Source organism: Chelonia mydas, chromosome 5, assembly GCF_015237465.2.
Source record: "Chelonia mydas isolate rCheMyd1 chromosome 5, rCheMyd1.pri.v2, whole genome shotgun sequence".
Classification (NCBI taxonomy): Eukaryota; Metazoa; Chordata; order Testudines; family Cheloniidae; genus Chelonia; species Chelonia mydas.
Genome location: NC_051245.2, coordinates 26,121,719 through 26,144,655, shown reverse-complemented (window position 1 = coordinate 26,144,655; position 22,937 = coordinate 26,121,719). Strand labels below are relative to the sequence as shown.

The 22,937-nt window shown below is 41.2% G+C and overlaps 1 protein-coding gene across 2 annotated transcripts in view; it reads right to left on the bottom strand.

Annotated features, from left to right (window-relative positions):
• Positions 1–22,937, bottom strand: part of WDR70 (WD repeat domain 70) — a 258,585-nt gene that overhangs the window by 47,621 nt on the left and 188,027 nt on the right. For both annotated transcript variants that reach the window (XM_007065736.4, XM_037902696.2), the window contains exons 11-13: positions 12,146–12,245; positions 2,626–2,710; positions 509–647 (exon numbers count right to left, since the gene is read on the bottom strand). In XM_007065736.4, coding sequence (XP_007065798.1) covers positions 509–647; positions 2,626–2,710; positions 12,146–12,245 — 324 coding nt within the window. The remainder of the gene's footprint in view (positions 1–508; positions 648–2,625; positions 2,711–12,145; positions 12,246–22,937) is intronic.

Below are 22,937 nucleotides of genomic sequence, written 5' to 3'. Positions count from 1 at the left end.
GAATGTGAGGAGTTCTGCAGTTACCCGGGCTATACCCATAGCACTGACACCTCGAACTACTGGGGACAAATATGGGTTTCCCACAAAGAGAGCTGAATCTTTTAACATGAGAACTGGTGGATTCAACAGCACAGGCACATGTGTCAGAATCTTTGGACTTATACATCGTTTCACAACTGGAGAGTTGTGAAGTCCCCAGGGGAAGCACATTTAGTATAGGAGTGGCTATTAAAGTAGGGACCTTCCTTCTGCTTCAAGGACATCTCGTCCCAGTGTTTAACAGAATAAATAAAGGGTGGCATTTTTCCAGAGAATTCTACACTGTCTTCATTCAGGCATGCCCTCAAAAATGAGATTTTAAAGTTAATGAAGATTACATGTATGTTAATAGGAATTATATGCACATAAAAAGGAGAAGTGACACCTTAATTTTTGTGTGTGAAATGCAAAAAAAAAAAAAACACAACACATTTTGAATTCTACCTTAGAAGAAAAATAAAATACATACAGCATCTGTGACTTCTATTTCATACACCTTCTGGAATGTCTCCCGTTCAAAGAAAATAAGCTTCCCATTGCCACCTCCTTTCTTAACAGATGTGCCCGTGACAATTAACTTATCATCTGGGCTGAAACAGCAATCTGTCCTGTAGATAAAATAAATCGTCATCATAATGGGTACACTTGTAATATGTTTTGGGAACATCATTACAAATACAGGTTTTTTATCTGTTACAGTTAATACAAAAGGTTTTTAAAACCTATTGTCAATGGCTTAACTATGTCTGACAACTAAAGTCATACGTACAAATAAAGCTGCGCACAAAATACCCAAATTTGGCAAAACTAACAAAAATACCTCTTTTTCTTATTAAAATTTCAGCACTGAAAACAAACACAAAATCAGTAAACAAGTAGGTCATGAAATCTGTTTTCACCAGTGAAATATCTGTCAAATTAATTTTGAACTGCAACTGTAAATTCGAGGAACTAGAACCCAGTTCTGTAAAGCATGGGGCACCTGATATTCTCTCACTGCCACCAGGAGGCCATGCAGAGGCAAAACCAGGAAGCACTGTGGAGAGTAGGTGCCACAGGAAATACCACCCAAGAGACCCAGAGTGATAGTCCCCTGCGGCCCTCTGAATGGCCAAGTGCCCTACTTACCCCCAGGGAGTTGTCTGGGCACCCACACAGACTTTGGCTCACTGCAGTGCCAGACTTTGCCTTGTCTCCTGATCTCCGGTCTCTGACTCCAGCTTGACTTCGACCCTGATTCCTGCCTCTTAATTCTAGCCTGGTACTCCCTCTGATCTCCCGTTGTCTACTTCAGTTTGACTCTGATCTTGCGTTTTGATTCTAACCTGGTACTACTGCTGATCTCCGGTGTCCAACCCTGGCCTGACTCTGACTCTTGTTTATGGGACCTTGGCTTGCAATTCCTCCAACTTCTGTCTGGTAACTCCCATCCCTGAGGACCTCCACCCAGTTATAGCCCCTAGGCCAGGGGCTATACACCCTGGTCGCATACAACAATTGTAAATAGATGGTCAAAACTATTTTACAACATACTCCTTCCTTTCTCTCAATGCTAGAAACACAGAAAGAGTTCCAAGTCCAAGACTGAGTGTCTTTGACTTATTTCTGAGATATCATTTGAAAACTATAAATCTTCAGTGAGAGTTGTAACCGGCTGTGCCTAAAACTAGGTGTTCAGTACAAATCAAAATAAAAAAATAAATACAATACCTGCCCTCCAAGAGCTCCAGCACAATAATTTCAACACATAGATCCTACATATAATGTCCAGTTATCTACTTTCCAACTCAGCTCTCCTGCGCTACACCTGCTAATTATTAAATATTATTAATGTTTATTGTGGGTAGTGCTTTGGGACCAACCAAGAGTGGGACCCCATTGTGCCTGGCACTGTACAAACACAGAGTAGCAGATGGTCCCTGCTCTGGAGAGTTTATAATTTAAATAGACAACACAGACACAGGGTGGGAAGGGGACAGCACACTCAAGCAGAGTGAACTATGTGATGACAGCAATCATGTTAGCTGCACAGTTATTGTCATTTTTGGGGGGTGGACTTATTTAGGAGGCAATAAACTACATGAAAAGAAAAGTGAAGGGAGATGGGAAGCTGAAAGGAAGGTAAGGTGACAGGGAAGGGGAGTGGAAAGTGAGAGGGGCAAGTGTAGAGTGAAGCTGAGGTGAAGTGACTGAGGGAGGTAGAGCAAGAGGGTTGGTGCAAACAGCCAATCTGCACAGGTCAGAGAAAGTCCAGTTAAAACTGTAGAAACTTGTCTGAATATCCGAAGGTCCCTGCTTTGACTTCTTTCTGCAGCTGCTCTATTGACTGGAGTGTCTGGCTGGTTCCTCTGCAGTTTTTCCCCGAAGGTCAGATGGTGGGAGGATGGGAAGAAGGCAGCACCACCTGGCTCCTAGGGGCTCCTGACTGCTTGAAGGTGGTGGTGGTGTCTCCTCTGAACAATTCAGGGTCCACGGATGGCCCCAGCTGACCCCCATATTTACCCACACCTCCCACTACAGCTGTCCCTCCTTTGGCTATTTCTGCAGCTGCTTCTACAGGCTGGAGTAAATGAATAAAGTACTTACATTGGGAAAAAGCTGGACAGACCTTCAACTGAGTTAAGAGGTTTTTTAAATTGCCTGATATCCCATGCTTTTAATGTATCATCTCCTATGAAATAAACAACAAATGACAAAAATTAACACATAAGAGTCAAGAATTACATATTTGTATGAACTTAATTTTTGTCGAGGGACCCAAAAGCTAAATAAATCAATAAAACAAAAGCAGAAAAATATCAGCATGTTTAAGGGGGTGGGAGCGCTACATGAAAAGAATGAGTTGTTTGTGCCTAAAGTAATGGCTTAAAGTTTAATAATGAGAAATACCACCTGTAGTGTTCCTTACTGTATGCTTCAATGAGAGTGTCATGGACTTTTCCTCAGTGACAAAATCCTGCCAACATCTACTTTATGACTTTTAGCTGTTTCTAGCAGAATGGAAACTCCTTAAACACTAATCCTTCCTGTGCTTGTGGGGTTTTGGGGCTGTAAGCGTTTTTGTTTTTTTTTGTTTTTTTTTTTTTTGGGGGGGGGGAGTGGGGAGTTGTCAATTTAATTTTCATTGACTTTTCACAAGCTAACTCACAAAGGTTAAAATGTAAGGAACAGTTCAAGTTACATAAGATATATGGAGCCAGATTTCAGCTCATCCTACATGGGTGCAAAGGAGGAGGAGAGGGCATAAGGAGCTCTCCCCTTTTCCTTAGAAGACACACAGCAGCCAAGTGTGGAGTGCAGGCATTAGCTACTTCAAAGGGGGCAAGGAAGGGTAGACAGAAAGTAGTCCCAAAGCCCAGCCTACTTTCTGCACCAGCCAGCTGACCAGTTACAGATGGTGCACACACTTCACCCATTACAAATGTACCAAAATTGCTGCATGTGTTCTCCCACTCAGGGGTGTGCGTACACGGCGGGGGGGGGGGGGGGGGGCGGGGAAGCAGGGGCATGCTCCCCTTTCCAATCAGCGGCAGCACAGAACTCCTCTGGGGAGAGGGCAGGGAGAATGAGCTCCTCCGGCCCTGGGGTTGTAGGAGGTATCCATTTCCTCCGGCTGCAGGGGAGAGAGTGAGCTCCACTGGCCCCGGAGCCATGGGGGATGGGTTGGGGGAGAAAGCCAGACCCACCGAGCCCGGGGCTGTGGTGGGGAGAACCAGGTCCTCCGGCCGTGTGGAGCAGGAGGAGGGAGGCAGTTCCTCCGGCCGCGGGGGGCACAGGAAGTGCCCCTTCAAAAATGGCACTATTCCTGTGTACGCTCCTGTTCCTACTGAAATTCTGAGTGAATCAGCCAGAATTCCTTGTGGGAGACACATTGCAGGACAGCCCCTCCAATACAATTGTGACTTTAAAAGCCAGAACTACTTCACAATAAGTCACTTATAGCTGTTGTCATGTGTCTTTGATAAATGTGATATGAATCAGCGAGTCAATCAAAGTTATGCTATTTATTCCCTTTTGGTAGTTATGTCATACTAACGACGTGTTAAAAAAGGGTAGTTACCTGTAATTCTTGTGTTTAGAGAGATGTGCATATTTATGGATTATCACTCTGGGGTACATATTTCCAGGATGAGAGGAGGCAGAAATTCTCATAGTTCTAGAATTTTGAGTCTCTGAGGCACCAACAAGGTCCTGCATATTACAGAACCCTCACTAAGGCAACTAGCTGACCTCCTTGCATTCCAGGTCAGTTCCTTACAAAAGGTGAGAAGAAGAACTTGCATATAAAAGTCATTTTAAAAAGTACAAGGTTAAATCTAGATAAGAAGTTACAGAATTCCCTTGAACTCTGATGGGAGGGGTTGGGTGAGTGGTAATGCACAGAAATGCACACAACCAGGGCACAAGAATTAGAGGGAAGTCATTTTCTTTTCTCCAAAGATATTCATCACTGTGAAGTCTCATGGAGACTAAAGAGCTTAAAGAGGGTAACTAAAATAAAATATAATGGAAAAATGGGTAATGGACAATAACAAAAGAAAATCAAGGTAAGTGGCATATTTTTGAATGAAAGCAGCAGCGTGTATGTGTGTGTAAACAAAATATGAAGGACTAAGATACCTCTTCAACATGAAAGCTTGTTGAAAAGTGGCAAATTTAAATAAAAATATTTTGACCAGAGTAATAAATCTATGTTGGTTGGAAAGGCAGGGGGAGGGAAAAGAGAACAAGGGTTTTGAATTCCCTAACTTCGGAATATCTATTTACTTTAGGGTTTTCTAATAGTGCCCATCCCAATACTACCAAAGTGTTTGTTTCTGTAACATGAAAAACAATAATTATTGTCTAGATGCTAAAACTAAAAAGAAAAGGAGTACTTGTGGCACCTTAGAGACTAACCAGTTTATTTGAGCATGAGCTTTCGTGAGCTACAGCTCACTTCATCGGATGCATAGCATATCGTGGAAACTGCAGAAGACATTATATACACACAGAGACCATGAAACAAAACTTCCTCCCACACCACTCCCCCGCTGGCAACAGCTTATCTAAAGTGATCATCAAGTAGAGCCATTTCCAGCACAAATCCAGGTTTTCTCACCCTTCCCCCCCCCCCCACACACACACATACAAACTCACTCTCCTGCTGGCAACAGCCCATCCCCCTTTGAAACCCCTCTTTATAATGCGCATGATAATCAAGGTGGGTCACCTCCAGCACTAATCCAGGTTTTCTCACCCCCCCCCACACCCCCCCCTTCCAAAAACCACACACACAAACTCATTCTCCTGCTGGCAACAGCTCATCTTACAATGTGCACAGCAATAATCCAAGTTTAACCAGAACGTCTTGGGGGGGGGTTTTGCAGGAAAAAAACAAGGGGAGACAGGCTACCTTGCATAATGACTTAGCCACTCCCAGTCTCTATTCAAGCCCAAATTAATAGTATCCAATTTGCAAATGAATTCCAATTCAGCAGTTTCTCGCTGGAGTCTGGATTTGAAGTTTTTTTGCTTTAAGATAGCGACCCTCATGTCTGTGATTGCGTGACCAGAGAGATTGAAGTGTTCTCCGACTGGTTTATGAATGTTATAATTCTTGACATCTGATTTGTGTCCATTTATTCTTTTACGTAGAGACTGTCCAGTTTGACCAATGTACATGGCAGAGGGGCATTGCTGGCACATGATGGCATATATCACATTGGTGGATGTGCAGGTGAACGAGCCTCTGATAGTGTGGCTGATGTTGTTAGGCCCTGTGATGGTGTGATGTGTGTGTGTGTGGGGGGGGGGGGGGGGGGGGGGGGGGGGGAAGGGTGAGAAAACCTGGATTTGTGCTGGAAATGGCTCTACTTGATGATCACTTTAGATAAGCTGTTGCCAGCCGGGGAGTGGGGTGGGAGGAAGTTTTGTTTCATGGTCTCTGTGTGTATATAATGTCTTCTGCAGTTTCCACGATATGCTATGCATCCGATGAAGTGAGCTGTAGCTCACGAAAGCTCATGCTCAAATAAACTGGTTAGTCTCTAAGGTGCCACAAGTACTCCTTTTCTTTTTATGAATACAGACTAACACGGCTGTTACTCTGAAACATGCTAAAACTAAAGCACCAGTGCTTTGTTAATGTGTGCAAAGAATGCCATTTGGCTGCTTTGCAAATTTCTTGGATAGGGACAGATCTGAGGCTAGCATCCAAGGCTGCTCTCTCCCTAATGGAATGAGCCTTGACATGATCTTTAAGTTGCAGACCTGCCAAGCTGTAGCATGCAGAAATGCAATCAGACAGTTATTTAGACATATCTCTCTTGCTAACAGCAAAACCTACTGTATTGGTGTGAAAAGAAGAGGCTAGAAAGACTTTTGCAGGGCTTTGGTCGGTTCCAGATAAAAGTCCAAGGTCATTTTCACATTCAGTTTCTGCAGAAAGGTCTTGTTGGGATGGGCATTGGAGGATGGTGTGGATTGCACCCTCAGCAAGTTTGCAGAGGACACTAAACTGGGAGGAGAGGTAGGTACGCTGGAGGATAGGGATAGGATACAGAGGGACCTAGACAAATTAGAGGATTGGGCCAAAAGAAACCTGATGAGGTTCAGCAAGGACAAGTGCAGAGTCCTGCACTTAGGATGGAAGAATCCCATGCACCGCTACAGACTAAGGACCGAATGGCTAGGCAGCAGTTCTGCAGAAAAGGACCTAGGGGTTACGGTGGACGAGAAGCTGGATATGAGTCAGCAGTGTGCCCTCGTTGCCAAGAAAGCTAATGGCATTTTGGGATGTATAAGTAGGGGCATTGCCAGCAGATCGAGGGACGTGATCGTTCCCCTCTATTTGACATTGGTGAGGCCTCATCTGGAGTACTGTGTCCAGTTTTGGGCCCCACATTACAAGAAAGATGTGGAAAAATTGGAAAACGTTCAACGGAGGGCAACAAAAATGATTAGGGGACTGGAACACATGACTTATGAGGAGAGGCTGAGGGAACTGGGATTGTTTAGTCTGTATAAGAGAAGAATGAGGGGGGATTTGATAGCTGCTTTCAACTACCTGAAAGGGGGTTCCAAAGAGGATGGATCTAGACTGTTCTCAGTGGTAGGAGATGACAGAACAAGGAGTAATGGTCTCAAGTTGCAGTGGGGGAGGTTTAGGTTGGATATTAGGAAAAACTTTTTCACTAGGAGGGTGGTGACACACTGGAATGCGTTACCTAGGGAGGTGGTGGAATCTCCTTTCTTAGAAGTTTTTAAGGTCAGGCTTGACAAAGCCCTGGCTGGGATGATTTAGTTGGGGATTGGTCCTGCTTTGAGCAGGGGGTTGGACTAGATGACCTCCTGAGGTCCCTTTCAACCCTGATATTCTATGATTCTATGTGGAAGAAATGTTGTTAAAATGACTTGGTTATTAAGGTAGAACACTTTAGAATAAATTTAGGATGCATCCATAGAACCACCTTATCAATGAAAATTTAATATGAATGTGGATCAGACACTGGTACTCCAAACTCACACTTGGAGGTGAAGTCACCGCCACCTGGAAAATTACTATATTATTATCCCACAACACCAGGGTTTATTTAATAATGATTTCTAAATGTATCAATTCCTACTGGGGCTGGAGCAACACTAGTCTACCTTCAACTAGTTCATGACAGACTAAAATAACTGCCAGATGAAGCCAAACGGAATAAGTTTTTAAATTTAGCCTCAAAGGAAGAAAGAAGGCAGTCAAGCAGTTTTTTAAATGGGGCATTCAGAAGAATTCACATTAGGCTTGAGCATACCACATCACAGTTTCTTCCCACTTAAAATTTTAAGTCGTTATGGCCAATGTTCCCTCTAATTTTTGACAGGCCGTGTGCGCAAAAAATTTCTTCTGTGCAAATTGTTGTGCACGCGGTGTTTGTGCACACGCACACAGCTTAGAGGGAACAGTGCTTATGGCAGACTTCTCCTGAGAAGCTGTGATGATTTTATATAGTTACCAAGAAACACAATGCCTCTGACTATTTTCTACCATGCCAATAAGCAGCACAAGGATCCCAGGGTGGGATTACAAACAGGTTCTCTGGTCCATGTGATTATTTGTGGCCAGACTCTTAGCATGATGGAATCAGCCACTGTCATTCCTACTAGGGTTTAGATCCAAATTTGTCACAGTTAACAGAGAGCTCCCAGAATAATGCCTTCATTTTTCCTGAGCCAAGATAGGTCTTTTGCAAACAGCCTTCAGTCAAGTTAGAACCTACATGCTGATGGGACAGGAGAAAATGCTGATCAGGAAGACTGTATAGGATACAGGCAGGTGAGAGAGATACTGTGAAGCAAGAGTGCTGCATAAATTGGAAAGTGAACCATGTGATAATCTCCAGGGAGCTCCACTGCTGACATCAGCCAGGAGAGCAATTGACCTGGAAATGCGTGGCTCAGTCTAAGTCACCGAGTGTGTGTTGCATAAGGCTGCTGTGCTAGTGCCTGAAAGGCTCAACACTTTAGAGCTGTGGCAGTTTCCCTCAAGTCTCTTTCTGAATGCACAGATCCAAGGATAATAACTGAATCATCACAAAAATCACTGGAAAAGATTCATTTCTCTGCACTAACAACAAAGTTTATAGAATGAGATAAAATTATTTAAAACACACAGGAAAGCTATTTACATAAAAAGGTTAACATAAGAGAACATCAAAATATTAAATGTATGAAAACAAAAACATATCTTTAACACCATCTAAATATTTTCTGGCCCTTACATGTGTGAGAAAAATGGAATGAAAGCGTGCCTGAGCATCACGGTTTTCTCTGAGCAATGCAGGAGCTCCACCCTTGAAATGTACATCACCTCAAAGGGGGCAAGGTCACAGCCCTGTACTTGTGCAATGGCTCATGCACACCAGGCTGGAGAAGGCCAATTAAGGAGCTACCCAGGAGACAGACGCTGCTCATCACTCCCCCTGATGGGCCAAAAGCTAAATGACAGAACATGGACCTGGGAGAGAAATTATTTCACATTTCTACACTTATACCATCTTCTATGTCTCTCAGGATGATCTGGTCCTCCGGACTTTACCCTTCCAACAGACCATCCCACTTGGCATTGTGTTTAAGAATAATTGCTTCTCTATCCATGAAGAAACTATGGCTGCTAAAACTCCAATCCTTCCAGAAAGCCCTCTGAGCTCCATAAATTCATAGATTATAAGGCAAGAAGGAACCACAATGATCATCTAGTCTGACCTCCTGTATAACACAGACTGTAAGACTTCCCTGAATTAATGTATGTTTGAACTAGAGGACATTTTTTAGAAAAATTTCAATCTTGATTTAAAAATCAGATATTAAAAACTGGTGACAGCTATATAATATCCATTAGTGCCAATAAATATTGGCATTTTATTGAGGTGAATGTCAAGTTTATATACTTAAGCAAATATTAACTTCAGATTTGCTTTGGTCAGTATTTACCTTAAGGAACAATTCATCTTGCTATTCATCAAAACAGAAGTCTGTATAGACCAAATTTTTAAAAATCATGGCCAATATTATCGTTACACACTCTCTAAATGTATTAATCAGAAATACTGTATCTGGAATCTCTTCATATTCATCAAGAAGTTCTGAATGAAACAGTTTTTCCTTCTAAATATTTTAAATGGGAGATGAACAAAAATTGAGGGGGGAAAAAAGAAGTATATTCATCTCTGAGCCATACAGGTAGCACATATTTGCACATGCTATCTGATAGCGCAGAGGTGAATAGGTTTCATTGAATTTAGTTACATGTAGTCATGATGCACTGGTTTTCATTTATAAGTTGACTATTTAAGAGTCACCAGACCTAAGAGTTGTTCACCTCTGAGGCGATACACCAAAGAAATGTATTGATCCACGCATGACTTTTCAGAGATTTTTATCTTATAAACAAGACGAGAAGTTCACTATAAGTTCTATATAATACCAGCATATAAAACTCAGTTTTATTTTTATGATAGATTAGTAGCTACACTATTGAATCACTCTTTATTGTTAAGATAAGAAAACATTGCCAAACATGCTTTTTTAAAATAATGAAATGTGTGTAAATATCACTTTCTTAAATTTCTGTCAGGTTTTTAGCTAATAACTGACAAGAACGAAGCCAGGAACTCCCATAAGCAACTCTCCTGCTGTTCCTTTTCCCCTGTGCCTGCAGCTGAGCTGTGCCTCATCTCCCTCATCTCCGACTCAGAATCTACATCAGATGCAGGGGAGGCAATCAGGCTTTCAGTGAAAGTCCCCATTCCCCCAAACAATGATCCTCTCTTTGATCCTCATGCTAATCTATGACTGCTGGATCCACACCTGCTTTTATTGGTACAGATCCAAAGCAATACTTGTATTAAAACATTAACCAAACAAAGAATTTAAAATAAAGCATGAATCCTTCTCATTTTAGTATAGCAGATATATAGAGTTTAAAAAAATCATCTAACCAGGCAAGTACTGTATATTAAGGTAATATTTTTAAACACACTAAGGAGCCATTTCTTATGCTTAAATCCCGCAATAGTATAAATCAAGTTTTTATACAATTTAGACTGAAATGTGATAGACTGATGATTAAGTAAGTTAGGCATAGTCTGACTAGTCATCTGGATGCCTGATCATCCAGATACACATTCTGGGGACAAATAAGGATGGGAAGAACATGGGGGAAGGAAGTACAACACCACAGTAAAAAGCGGCAAAAGGCTACTGAGCAAGTTTAATAAATTCACAAATACGGAACTTAAGAAAATATCCTCAGAAGGAAGGTATCACGTGGAAGGACAAATGAAGAAAATGAATGGCATAAAGAGAAAGTCTAATTAGAGCATGATAGGCAGCTTTGAAAAACTCAGCCTATAACAACAGAGGAGACTCAGAGAACCATTTATAAATGTGTCATTATTTATACAGGAGCACAGAGATTGACAACACTTTACAGGCAAATAAGAAGCTCCCCTTTTCATGGTGTTTACAATACAAATTAGATAAAATACAATCCAATGACAAAAAATTACAGTGTATAGACAAGTGAACTGGGGAGAGAATAAACAGTAAACAATATGAAGTGAATACTGTTGGAGGCTTTTCCACAAAGAACAAATGAAAAAAATTGATACTTTTAAACACTTTGTATTAATTTTGAAAAATTCTTATTAGTCAATTTTGTGTGTTTATTTTATTCAAATTTAAAATTTCTGATTTTGGTGGATTATTATTGCTTGGATTAAAAAAAATTGGAATTTGTACAATAAAAACATAGCAAAATAAATTAAATCATTTTCTTCTACAATTTCCCTTAATTATTTTTATAAATTTCCTTCCATAAATGTACCGCAGGTGTTCTCAACATTTTCTGATTCATGCCCTCCCTTCACCTTACAAAACAGGACTTTCCAATGTAATCTATATGGAACTGGAGCCATTAATACAGTGATTCCAATAAAGGAGCTTCTACTTTAAATAAACCAGTCTTTTGATCCTGTTGTGCATAGACTAGGAAATGTTTAAAAGCACATAACATCCACAACGTTTTCAGTGCAGTACTCCTTAATTTCAGCACTGATGAATGCTAATGGGGACTGTGATGCAGTGTGCCAGATTGCAAAGCCATTCACTCAAATTTGGCCCAGGTGCCCCTCCATTATGATGGAAGAGAGGCTGGACCAAATCTGAGTGGCACCGCGTCCCTGTGCAACAGGTCACAGAGTCACTCACTCAAATTTATTCATGACGGAGGGGCAGTAGAGATGTTGTGACCCAGTGAGTGAGAAGCCTTGCCGCACTCCCTTAGAAAGTTGGACATGCTCCCCCCATCCATGTTCAGAACTGCTGATGAAACACAATTTTAGAGTAAGGTATGGTAATGAAAATTAAGATTTGTGAAGTATTTCAGATTTAAAAAAAAAATCCAGAGAATAGCTAACTTCTGATTTCAATGTATTATTTTCCTAGTATGAAGAATTACCTCTAGGTGGTATGATTTAAAATGGCCAGAATTTCTTTCCCACATTAGTTAATAATTAGCAGAAACCTAAACTTATCTTTCATTAAGCAACATACATCAAAGAGCTTTTTATTTACCTACCTCCTCGACTAGCAAGGACAGTACCATCATAGGAAAACGTCAAGCATGAAGTTTCAGTGCCAGGAGCATGTGCCTGCCTGCAGTGGAACTTTGTATGAACCTGTTTGTCAAGAAAATAACATATATAAAAACTTTGTTACTTCCAGACTGAATATACTTATGTCCTTACAACACTAAGCACTCTTTATTATATTTCCTGCCTTTTTTAAAAAAAAAACAAAAACAAAAAAACCCACCATTTTCGAGTCAAGGAGGGGGAAAAAAGTACACATTTCTATAATCTTTTAAAAATGTTTCTTTTGCATTATAGATGACGACGACGATGATGATAATGGTTTTAAAGGCACATTTTAACTTTTTACTATATTTCATTTTATAGTACAGGAAAACAATTACACATCTACATACAATCAATACCCACATGTAACTCACATTGATCAGAAATAAAAGATTGTGATTAAAATATTTTTTATTACAAGACACTCAGTTCTCATCACTCCTATAGCAGGTTTACAGTTTAAAAATGTCAAAATGCATTATAAATATTTTGGATAAGACTTAAAGGAGGACTGGGAGAATTTCTTTTGCCAAATTTAGAATCTGCCAAAGCTCATAGGTTATAGATTTAGAATAAAACTCAAATATTCTGAGGTTTGAGTTCCATTTTGCACCTGCAAAACTCAAGTTTGGGAATGCTGTATATTTTTGTTTTTTAACTATATTCCCCTGATAGTCCTAGAAAAAGGGGCAGGAATTACTTTTATACATGAATCTTTTGCTTGCATAGAACAGACCTTTATTTAACCAAGACGATCCGCTTTTGTCTTGAAATTTCCTTATATTAAAAAGGGAAAAATATTTTGTGAAATTCAAAAAACGTTCTGTGAAACCTCAAACTACAAAAAGTTGTACAGGTTTCACAAAACCCAGGTTCTCCCTTCCTTGCTTAAAACAAAGGTCCAAGCTATTAAAGATACCAAAGCACTTTTCACAAACTTACGTTCCACTTAATTAAATTCCCCGGATCTTTCATTTAGAAAATGCATCCTTCTTTATTTTCTGTCCTTAAATGTTGTGTACAGCTATACTCTGTTAAAGAAAAATTACTTGCTACCCAGACAAAGTTGCATTTCTGACATTCTTGGAGCTTGTCTACACAAACATGTAGTTTGCAGCAAACTGGGATGTAAATCTGCTCTGCATTACAATGCTGCATTAATTGTCCATGTGGATCCACTGATATACACTAACAGTTCCTTAGTGTGTTTTGATCTAACCTGCTTTGAAATGGGTCTAGATCAGTGTTTCTCAGATGCAGCCACCATGGCCGCATGTGCCCTCCAGGGACTTTTCTTGCAGGCACAGCCTTCTGGGTGCTTATTGGTGGGGAGACGGGGGATGGGGCAAAGCAGAGGCCCCTCTCTGGACACACAAATGCTGGAAGAGCAGGCAGCAGGTGAGTTCCCCACTTTCCCAGAGGCGGTGGGGGTCGGGCTTCAGCCCTGGAGTGGCCGGTGGAAGGCTCCAGCCACGGGGCTTTGGGCTCCATTCCCTGAGCTCATCACTGCTCCCATCACCTCTGGCCTCCAATGCCTCCCCTAGTGCCCCACTGCCCCGGCTCCTGCTGCCTCTGTACCCACCTCCCCATCCAGGGCTCAATTTGTCCCCGGGATTGCCAGGGCTGAGTATGCCTTCAGTGAAAAGTGATATCTGTATGTTTGTTAATAAATATCACTTTTCACAGCAGACTTAGTAGCTAGCAAGTCTAAAAAAAAGCAACAGAAACAATAAGAAAAAAGACAAGAACGTGCAAAGCACCTTATTTGTGTTTCTATTCTGTTTAGGCCCAGTAAAGAATAGAGACAACTGTACATTATTTTTATTATTGATTCTCCAAAAAAAAATCCTACATAAATAAATTACAATGATTTGGACATGTATATGTGCATATTCATTTGTTTTTCCTAAAGTTAATTAAGTATTTTAGGAAAAATTGTTAGAGCGGCCACCAGCAAGAGCTGATGGCCGCACTCTGAGGCCACCAGAACATTTGTTGTGAGAACCCCTGGTCTAAATCAAAGTGCACAAAGAAACTGTTGGTGGGTGTGAGCAGGGTCTACATGACCAGATAGTGTGAACCAGGCTAGTGTGGGGTAGATTCACACCCAAACTGGTCATAAACTAAGTGTTCACGTAGAAAAGCGCCTGAATACAGTTCATGTAAGATGACAAAAGTAATTCTTACATGTGCATGTTTTTAAATCCTTCAGTATGGAAGATTCCATAGATAAATTTAATCGTAGGCAGCTAGAATTAAGGTTGTCTGCCACTTCCTACTATAAGACCTGTTTTCACTTGCTTACAATTCTGCCAAACTTTAACCACTTGGGTTAAAATTCTTCATGTTGGACGTCTGCCTCAGGCTGAATTTTTTTAAAAAAAATTCCAGCCAAAATAATCTAGTTGTCTCCAACAACAAGGCTAGTGAGAAACAGTGTTTTGAACATGATAAAAGATTTTGAAACCTTTTCTCTGAAATACTTTAGTGTGCCTATACATTGGAGCAGGTGCTTGAAATTTGATGGAGGGTGGCCTATGTGTCAGGTCTATACCTTTTGCTATCCTTGTGAAAATCCACTCAAATGTGGCCAAGTTATAAGCCCTTGAAAAACTACACTTTTGCATATGCTCAGTAGAAACTTCAATTTTAACAGTTAAAATCTAAGATTCCACACAGTGAGAGACCGGGATCCAACCCATGATGGTGGGAGCTCAGATTCCTGTAATTGCAACTCCTGGCTGATCTGAGTCAGGATGGGGCAAGGTACTGGACCTGACAGCAGGTTCTCTCCTGTGCTCTCAATGATCCCTTTACTCCTTGATGGCACCCAGTTAGCGTGGAGGAGAAAGCTGTTGGATTTGAATATAGTGGGGACAAAAGACCAGGATGAGGGAAAAGGAATCTAGTTAGACTGGGATTGGAGGTAGAGAGAGAAACTGTGACTGGGAGTTGGAGGGAAAGGACATTGGGACTGATTGGACAATGAGACTGGGAGCTGTTTGTGAGGTGGAGACTGAGATCCAACAGGCTAGGGGGATGAGACACTGAGGTTGGATGAGGAGCTGGAGGGAAGAAGGGAAAGACTGGGACCAGTTGGACAAGGAGACTGGGGCGAGGAGTAGGTGAACAGAAATGGGACCAGCTAGACAAGGAGACTGGGACAAAGAACCAGGAGGTATTTGTGGAGGGCGGAGACGGGGAGAGAGAAAATACTGAGATTGGATGAGGAGCCTGGAGACAGCGGCTAGGAGCTAGTTGGAGAAGAAAGAGAGACACTGGACAAAGAGCCGGTAGTGAGGAACTGGGACTCGCTGGATAGGACGCTGGACACAAGCAGTTCGACAGGAAGGGGAAACAAGGGCTGGCTGGGCAGGAGACTGGGATGAAAAGCCTCAGGAATAGAGACTGGGACTGGAAGGAAATTGGGACTGAGAAAAGGAGCCAGGGTTGAGGAAGAGACAGGCCTGGAACAGACAGATTGGAGGGGACAGGGCAGAAGGGTCTCTACCCACTAGAGCACACTCCCCTCTGCAGCCTATAGCAGAACCCAATATTCCTCAGTGTCTCAATTTCTCTGCTGTCAGCAACTATCGTGGAACCGACTGCAAAGTGTGTGTCTCATCCCCTTCTAGCGCTAGTTCACATACAGGATGACGATCTACTATTGCTATCAGTTACTCTGTTAGCTCAACTGGCAGAGGTCTGTGCAGTGGACCTAAGTTTCCAACCCTCCTGAGGACCCATGTGGGTGACAATACAATGTCACATGATGCAATTTCTGTTTGATCGCTTTGCTTTTTAAAAAGCTAGGTTATTACACACAACAAACTACATTAAAAAATTACTAAAGTTTTAAAGTCAAGCACTCAAAAGTTAGGAAATGTAACAATTATGGTTGTCTATAGAATGGTCTCCGTGCCTCAGCTCCCCATCTGTAAAATGGGGATAGTAACACCCCTATCACCTCACAGGGCTGGGGAGAAGATAATTAATGTTTGCGAAGCACACAAACACTTTAAGATGAGCAACATAGAAAAGCCTATGAGGAAATTCAATAATTCTGTCTTCCAGGTTTAAATAGCATGGAGTAAATAAGGCCTAGGGCCACACATTGAAAAACTGAAGAACTGTTCATTAAATTAGCACCATCCATCCTGTGCACTGAATGAGGCAGTGGTTATGTGGAAAAAAAAATAACATGATATTATGCAATTAAAGACTGAATCATAATGCATACGCACAAGTAGGATAAATTAGGTTCTACAGGCAACCTTGATTCTGACATTTCCAAACTTTTAGAGAGTTTGACTTTGCAAACTAATATTAATGTTCTTTTAACGTAGTTTTCCGTGTGTAATATACTATATTTACAAATTAAGGGCCCAGATATTCACACAGGTAAAGTTGCTCATTTGCTCAGCTTTTTGCAGGATTGAGTCCTAAATATTGCCTAAAATGTGATGGAAATGCACGTACATCTTAGACGTACACATAAAGAAAGCTTGGGAAATGATGTAAATTTTTCTTATACTACTTGGAAACTGAATAGTGTAACCTAGGTTTAATCAATGCACTTAGGAAGCACATTTAAAATTGTCACTTCTAAATTAATATACTTATTCTGGACACTACACATTGAGCAGATTTTAAATGAGAACTACAAGTTTTTGTTGGTGCAATTCTTAAACACCCAAGCACATATTTTATGACATCAACTACGAAAAGGTTGTTTTCAGAATGTGTGATAATATATTTGAGATGCACTGTGAATTATTCTGGGAAATGAATATCCTTCAATATTTATTAAATATTACCATGTAATTTAAAATGCTTTATTTTGTGTTTGCAAAATACCATGGATACTTACAAATAAATTAACCATAACCAAATGACCATCACACCAAACTGATATGGAATTTAACCATTGTGACAAAGCTCTGTCCTTGTCTCCGTGGGTCCTGCATTTCCTGGTGGATTTCGCTAACCTCAGAGGCTCACTGTAACCCTCCATGTAACCCTTCTCTCTCTAGAGACAAGGGTCAGAGACTACTGAACCATTTTCATCATAAGCCAGCGAGGGAGGTGAGGAGAAGCTATCCTCCCTTGCACAGTCTCTGTTGTCTCCCAGTCTCAGTGATTAATCGGGGGGTGGGGGCCAAAGGAGGGAGCCTGGGCCCGCCCTCTACTCCGGGCTCCAGCCCAGGGACCCTAATAGTATCAGCTATGGTAGCTGACCTTTTAGAAACATGACACGTACAATTCTCTGGGCTACTTCCCCACAGCAGCCTCCACTTCCTCAGGCTCCACTTCACCCTTACCTCAGGGCCTCCTTCCTTGTGCCTGATATGGTGTGCACTGCTCAGTCTCTCCAACAGCACAACTTCCTCCCACAGCTCCTGACATCCACCCCGACCTGACTGAGAGGCTTTTAACTAGTTTCAGCAGCCAGTCCCTGATTGGCTTCAGGTGTCCCAATCAACCTAGCATTCTCCCTGCCTTCTGGAAAGTTCTTAATTGGCCCCAGGTGTCTTAATTGACCTGGAGCAGCTGCCATTTAACTTATCCTGGTACCAGGGATTTGTTTAGCCTGGAGCTAATATAGCTATCTCCCACTACTTTTCCATCTGGCCTTGCCCCGTCACACCATTTAAAAGAATCTGGCCTAACCTAGATCTTGCACCCTCAAAATTTCCACTAAATGAATGTAGGATCTAGATGCTTCTGAGTAAAACATTTATACTACTGCCAATTTAATCTGTCAATTAAACTGAATCTTTCAGCACTGGAAGAGCAACCCTTGATATTTAGCCGAGGGCTCCCAGATTTAGACACATTTATTTGTATTTAATCACAGAAGTTAAACCAGAAAGCCTCTGTGCCTGGGGATACTTACAAGTTTTTCCCTTTACAAGCTAATATAACGTTGAAAATGGGAAGGGGGAAAAAGTTAGCATATATGGTATCTTAAGTTTGAATATTTAAAAAAAGTAGCAATTTTCAACAAACCTGCCCAGCCTAAAGGTTTTAGGATCCCTCATAAAATAAGGCTGCACCCTGAAAATGGTGTAAAATCTACACTGGGGTTCTGCATTTCTCTTTCAAAACTAATTTGCTCAGTTTCTCAGTAAAAAGATTGTTTTTCTAACTGCAAAGTCACCCTCAATATATTACTCTACTGAAGAAAATAACCCTGAATTGTAATACTAAATCAAGTACTCTAAAAGTGATTGAAGGTTGAACAAAAAGTTTTTGCAGACACTGGGAACAGTTGATGCAGTTTTCAAGGAAAATAACTTTTTGGCCTCTGGCCTCCTAACATATTTAACTATAGCCTAATCTTGTTTACTAATCATTGGCAAAACTTTTTTTTTTTTTTTTTTTACTAACATTACTGCTTGCATTTACAGCTAAAATTCCAGTTCTCTCCCTCTCTCTGAATCAGTTTCTGAACATTGTGCATTAACTCTTGTTTTATGTCTTTCCTTTAAGCGAACAAATTAGTGGCCAATTAGTGAATGGGGGTGAATTCAGATCATAAGAACGGCCATACTGGGTCAGACCAAAGGTCCATCTAGCCCAGTATCCTGTCTTCTGGACAATGTCAATGCCAAGTGCCCCAGAGGGAATGAACAGAACAGGTAATCATCAAGTGATCCATCCCCTCTCACCCACACCCAGCTTCTGGCAAACACAGGCTAGGGACACCATACTGGCTAATAGCCATTGACGGACCTACCCTCCATGAATTTATCTAGTTCTTTTTTGAACCCTGTTATAGTCTTGGCCTTCACAACATCCTCTGGAAAGGAATTCCACAGGTTGACTGTGAGTTCTGTGAAAAAATACTTCCTTTTGTTTGTTGTAAACCTGCTGCCTATTAATTTCATTTGGTGACCCCTAGTACTTGTGTTATGAGGAGTAAATAACACTTCCTTATTTACCTTCTCCACACCAGTCATGATTTTATAGACCTCTATCATATCCCCCCTTAGTCACCTCTTTTCCAAGCTGAAAAGTCCCAGACTTATTAATCTCTCCTGATATGGCAGCCGTTCCATATCCTTAATAATTTTGGTTGCCCTTTTCTGAACCTTTTCCAATTCCAATATATCTTTTTTGAGATGGGATGACCACTTCTGCACGCAGTATTCAAGATGTGGGTGTACCATGGATTTATATAGAGGCAATATGATATTTTCTGTCTTATTATCCTTTCTTAATGATTCTCTAATCTCCCTGTGCATTTCAAAGTCACTATCACCATCCTGATCAGGTGGTCTGTAATATATCCCTACTGCTATATTCTTATCATTCAAGCATGGAATTACTATCCATAGTGATTCTATGGTACAGTTTGGTTCATTTAAGATTTTACTTCATTTGATTCTATGCTTTTTTTCACATATAGTGCCACCCCCCCGCCTCCATCAACACAACTTGTTCTGTCCTTCCAATATATTTTGTACCCTGGTATTACTGTGTCCCATTGATTATCTTCATTCCACCAAGTTTCTGTGATACCTATTATATCAATATCCTCATTTAATACGAGGCACTCTCGTTCGCCCATCTTATTATTTAGCCTTCTAGCATTGGCATATAAGCACTTGAAAAACTTGTCACTTTTTAGTTGTCTGCCATTACATGATGTAATTGAATGGGACTTTTTTTCTTTTGACTGCTTCTCATCAGATCCTACCTGCATTTTATCATCTTACATCCTCTCCTCCTTATTAGGACATAAGGGAGGATCTATAAGTGGAGATTCCCTAAGATATGTCCAAACCATGTGCTCCTTCGCACCTGTTGGCTTTCCCCCACCCCTTAGTTTTAAAAAGTATCACCAAATGCTTCATAAACACACACCTATACACTCAGTTACCTAAGCCTAAATCTACCCATCATTGTGGAGTGCCATTTGTGTTATATAGACAGTTCATGTCATGTCAAGTCCCCAAATATTTGACAATAGTGACAGTTTTAGCACATTTCAGCAAAATCTACAGTAACACATTCTTTCCTTCTGAAAGTATTTAATTTTAGTCCTAGCAAAAGAATTCTGGGGTCCACGGAGGATGTCTTTATGACTTCCACATGACATTTTAAAGGTTTCATACCATATATCTTGATCAGAATGAATGAACTATTCATAGAATACAAGGTAAACCTTGCTCTAATTTATGAACAGATTAGGTGTAAATAAATCAATGGATAAGGCCAAAATATGCTATGATAATTTACTGAACGCCAACAGTGTTTGCAGCACTGTAGAAAACAGAGAGTAAGACGCAGATCCCTACCCAAGGGAGGTTACAATTTAAAAAAGCCATGATAATTCAAGCATGTAATGCACCAGATAACTAGAGGCTACATTTAATGAGACAAGCTTTGTGTGTTCTGTAGCACACCAAAACACACTTGTTCAGCAAATTAGAGTCAATTGGCCTTATGGTTGACATGTGCATTAAGGAATAATCGGCAAAGAGACAAGGAGCATAGCTGGCACATAAGAAAAGGAGGAAGTTCCAATGAGGTATCAAAAATGAGAGATGGGGTAACAGGGCGAAGTGAGAGCAGCAACATAGGCAGGAGCACACTTTTGCAGAGTTTTAAGATGATAATGAAATTAAAAAGTAAGAGGAAGCCAGAGAGGATTCAAAAAGGGAAGCAACATGATCAGAGCAGCAAGTAAGGAATATATTCTGTGCACAAAGTTTGGACGGATTGAAGGGGAACAACATTGGAAGTACTGAAGTCGGAGAGGAGGAGATGATGGTTGGAGTATAATGAAGACAGGAGATGACCAGGAATTGAAAAAGCTGTTTCCCACAAATAAGTGGTCTCTATCCAGAAGCAAGGGAACAGGGATTCACATTGCAAAAAACCACTATCCCAAATAAAACACATTTGTCAATCCTAGAAGGAAGGAGCTAGACATGGTGATGCATATAAAGTTATGTTATACTTCAGAAATTCAAGGCACGTTCAGATTAACACAATGATACAAAAAATAAATTAAACTTTTGAACTTTTGACCATATTTCAAGGATACGTTTCAGTTAGTTGATGATTTTCCAAGTTTCTAATGCTTTTTTAAACACAACAGATTTGTTCTAGCCAAGGTCTTTTTCCCCTTTTTCTTTTTGTCCCTAACATTTTCAAGCTATTTTAAAAACAGAGACATTAAATTTGAGGTGAATGGTGTAGAAAGTGGGGCCTGTAAGACACTTAGGAAGTTTTTTACTGTGCTAATCTCTTATTGAATTATAGAACTGCAGCAAAAAGAGATTACTTATTAATATTTTGCAATATTCTGCTATATTCCAGCTGCAAACACACAACCATACACAGTTATTCCCCTACCTACATCTCTGACCTCCTCTCCCCTATATACCCTTTCACCCCCTATGCTCCACACAAGCTGACTTTTCCCTTTATTGTTCACTCATTTCCAACTTTATGTTCTCTTTGAGTATGTCTACGCAGTAAGATAAGTCCAGGCTTGAGCCCGGGCTCAACCCGAACCCCCTTCCACCCATACATCAATAGTGCTAATCAAGGGCTCAAACCTAGGGTCCCAGGACCCCGCAGGGCTAAAGGATCCAAGCCCGTGTTAAGCTGGGACCTAGGGTCTGCACCCTATTGCTTTCCTGGACCTCAGCTTGACTCAGGTCCAGAAAGTTCTCTGGATATATCCCAGAGTTCCCAGCGGTGGAGGAGCAGTGCTGCAGGAAGCCAGCGCAGCAGCTGGAAGCACCATTACTGCCTGGCCAAGCATGCTCCCTGTTTCTGCTCCTCTCGTGGGTGGCAGCTGGCTCCTGCTCCAACTCCTCCTTGCTGCATGGAGCTTGCCCAGAGCCGGGACCAAAAGCTGACAGGCAGGAGGCAGCTCCTAGCTGTCAGGATGTTGGGGGGTCCTTACCCCTCTCCCACAGCCATGCTGAGCCAGGAGCTCTGCTGTTCCCCTTCCTTGAAGGGCAGCTGCTTGGTCCCTGCTCCATTCTCTATCCCTTGCTCCTGAACCCCCGTGCCCTCCCTGGGGCTGCGTGTGCTATGATTAGGGCCCTACCAAATTCATGGCCATGAAAAACGTGTCACGGACCATGAAATCTGGCCTCCCACTGTGAAATCTTTTGCGTGCTTTTATCCTATACCATACAGATTTCATGGGAGAGACCAGCGTTTCTTAAATTGAGGGTCCTGACCCAAAAGGGAGTTGCAGGGGGATTCCAATCCACGTAGGTGTTTATAAGTGAATACCAAAAATTTTACCAGGAAACACACAGACATCAATGTAAATTATGAATCACGAGAGCAAGACGCTCACGGCAATGTGTTTCATTTAATAAATGTGCTGCTGTATTCTGCAGTATTTGTAGCTTTTGAATAGATACAAGATGTTACAATAGTCTCATTCTGCGGTGACAAAGATATAAATTATGGGGGCAAAGAGAAAATGTGGTACCTGAAAAAAGCTGTCACAGTTCACAATGAATGGTGATCACATCCAGAGAGACTTGGTAACGTAATCAGAACTGTGATCACAACTGACATAAAGCCAAGATATAACCTCAGTCAGAGAGGGACAATAGTTTTGCCATATCTTCCAATTTCTTTTTCAAACGTACCGGTATCACCTATGTTTTATTTGGATGAAGACATATTAATCTTGCTCTCATCCATGCCTCAATCTCTGCAAACTCTGGGAAAGATATTTAATTGTATTATCTA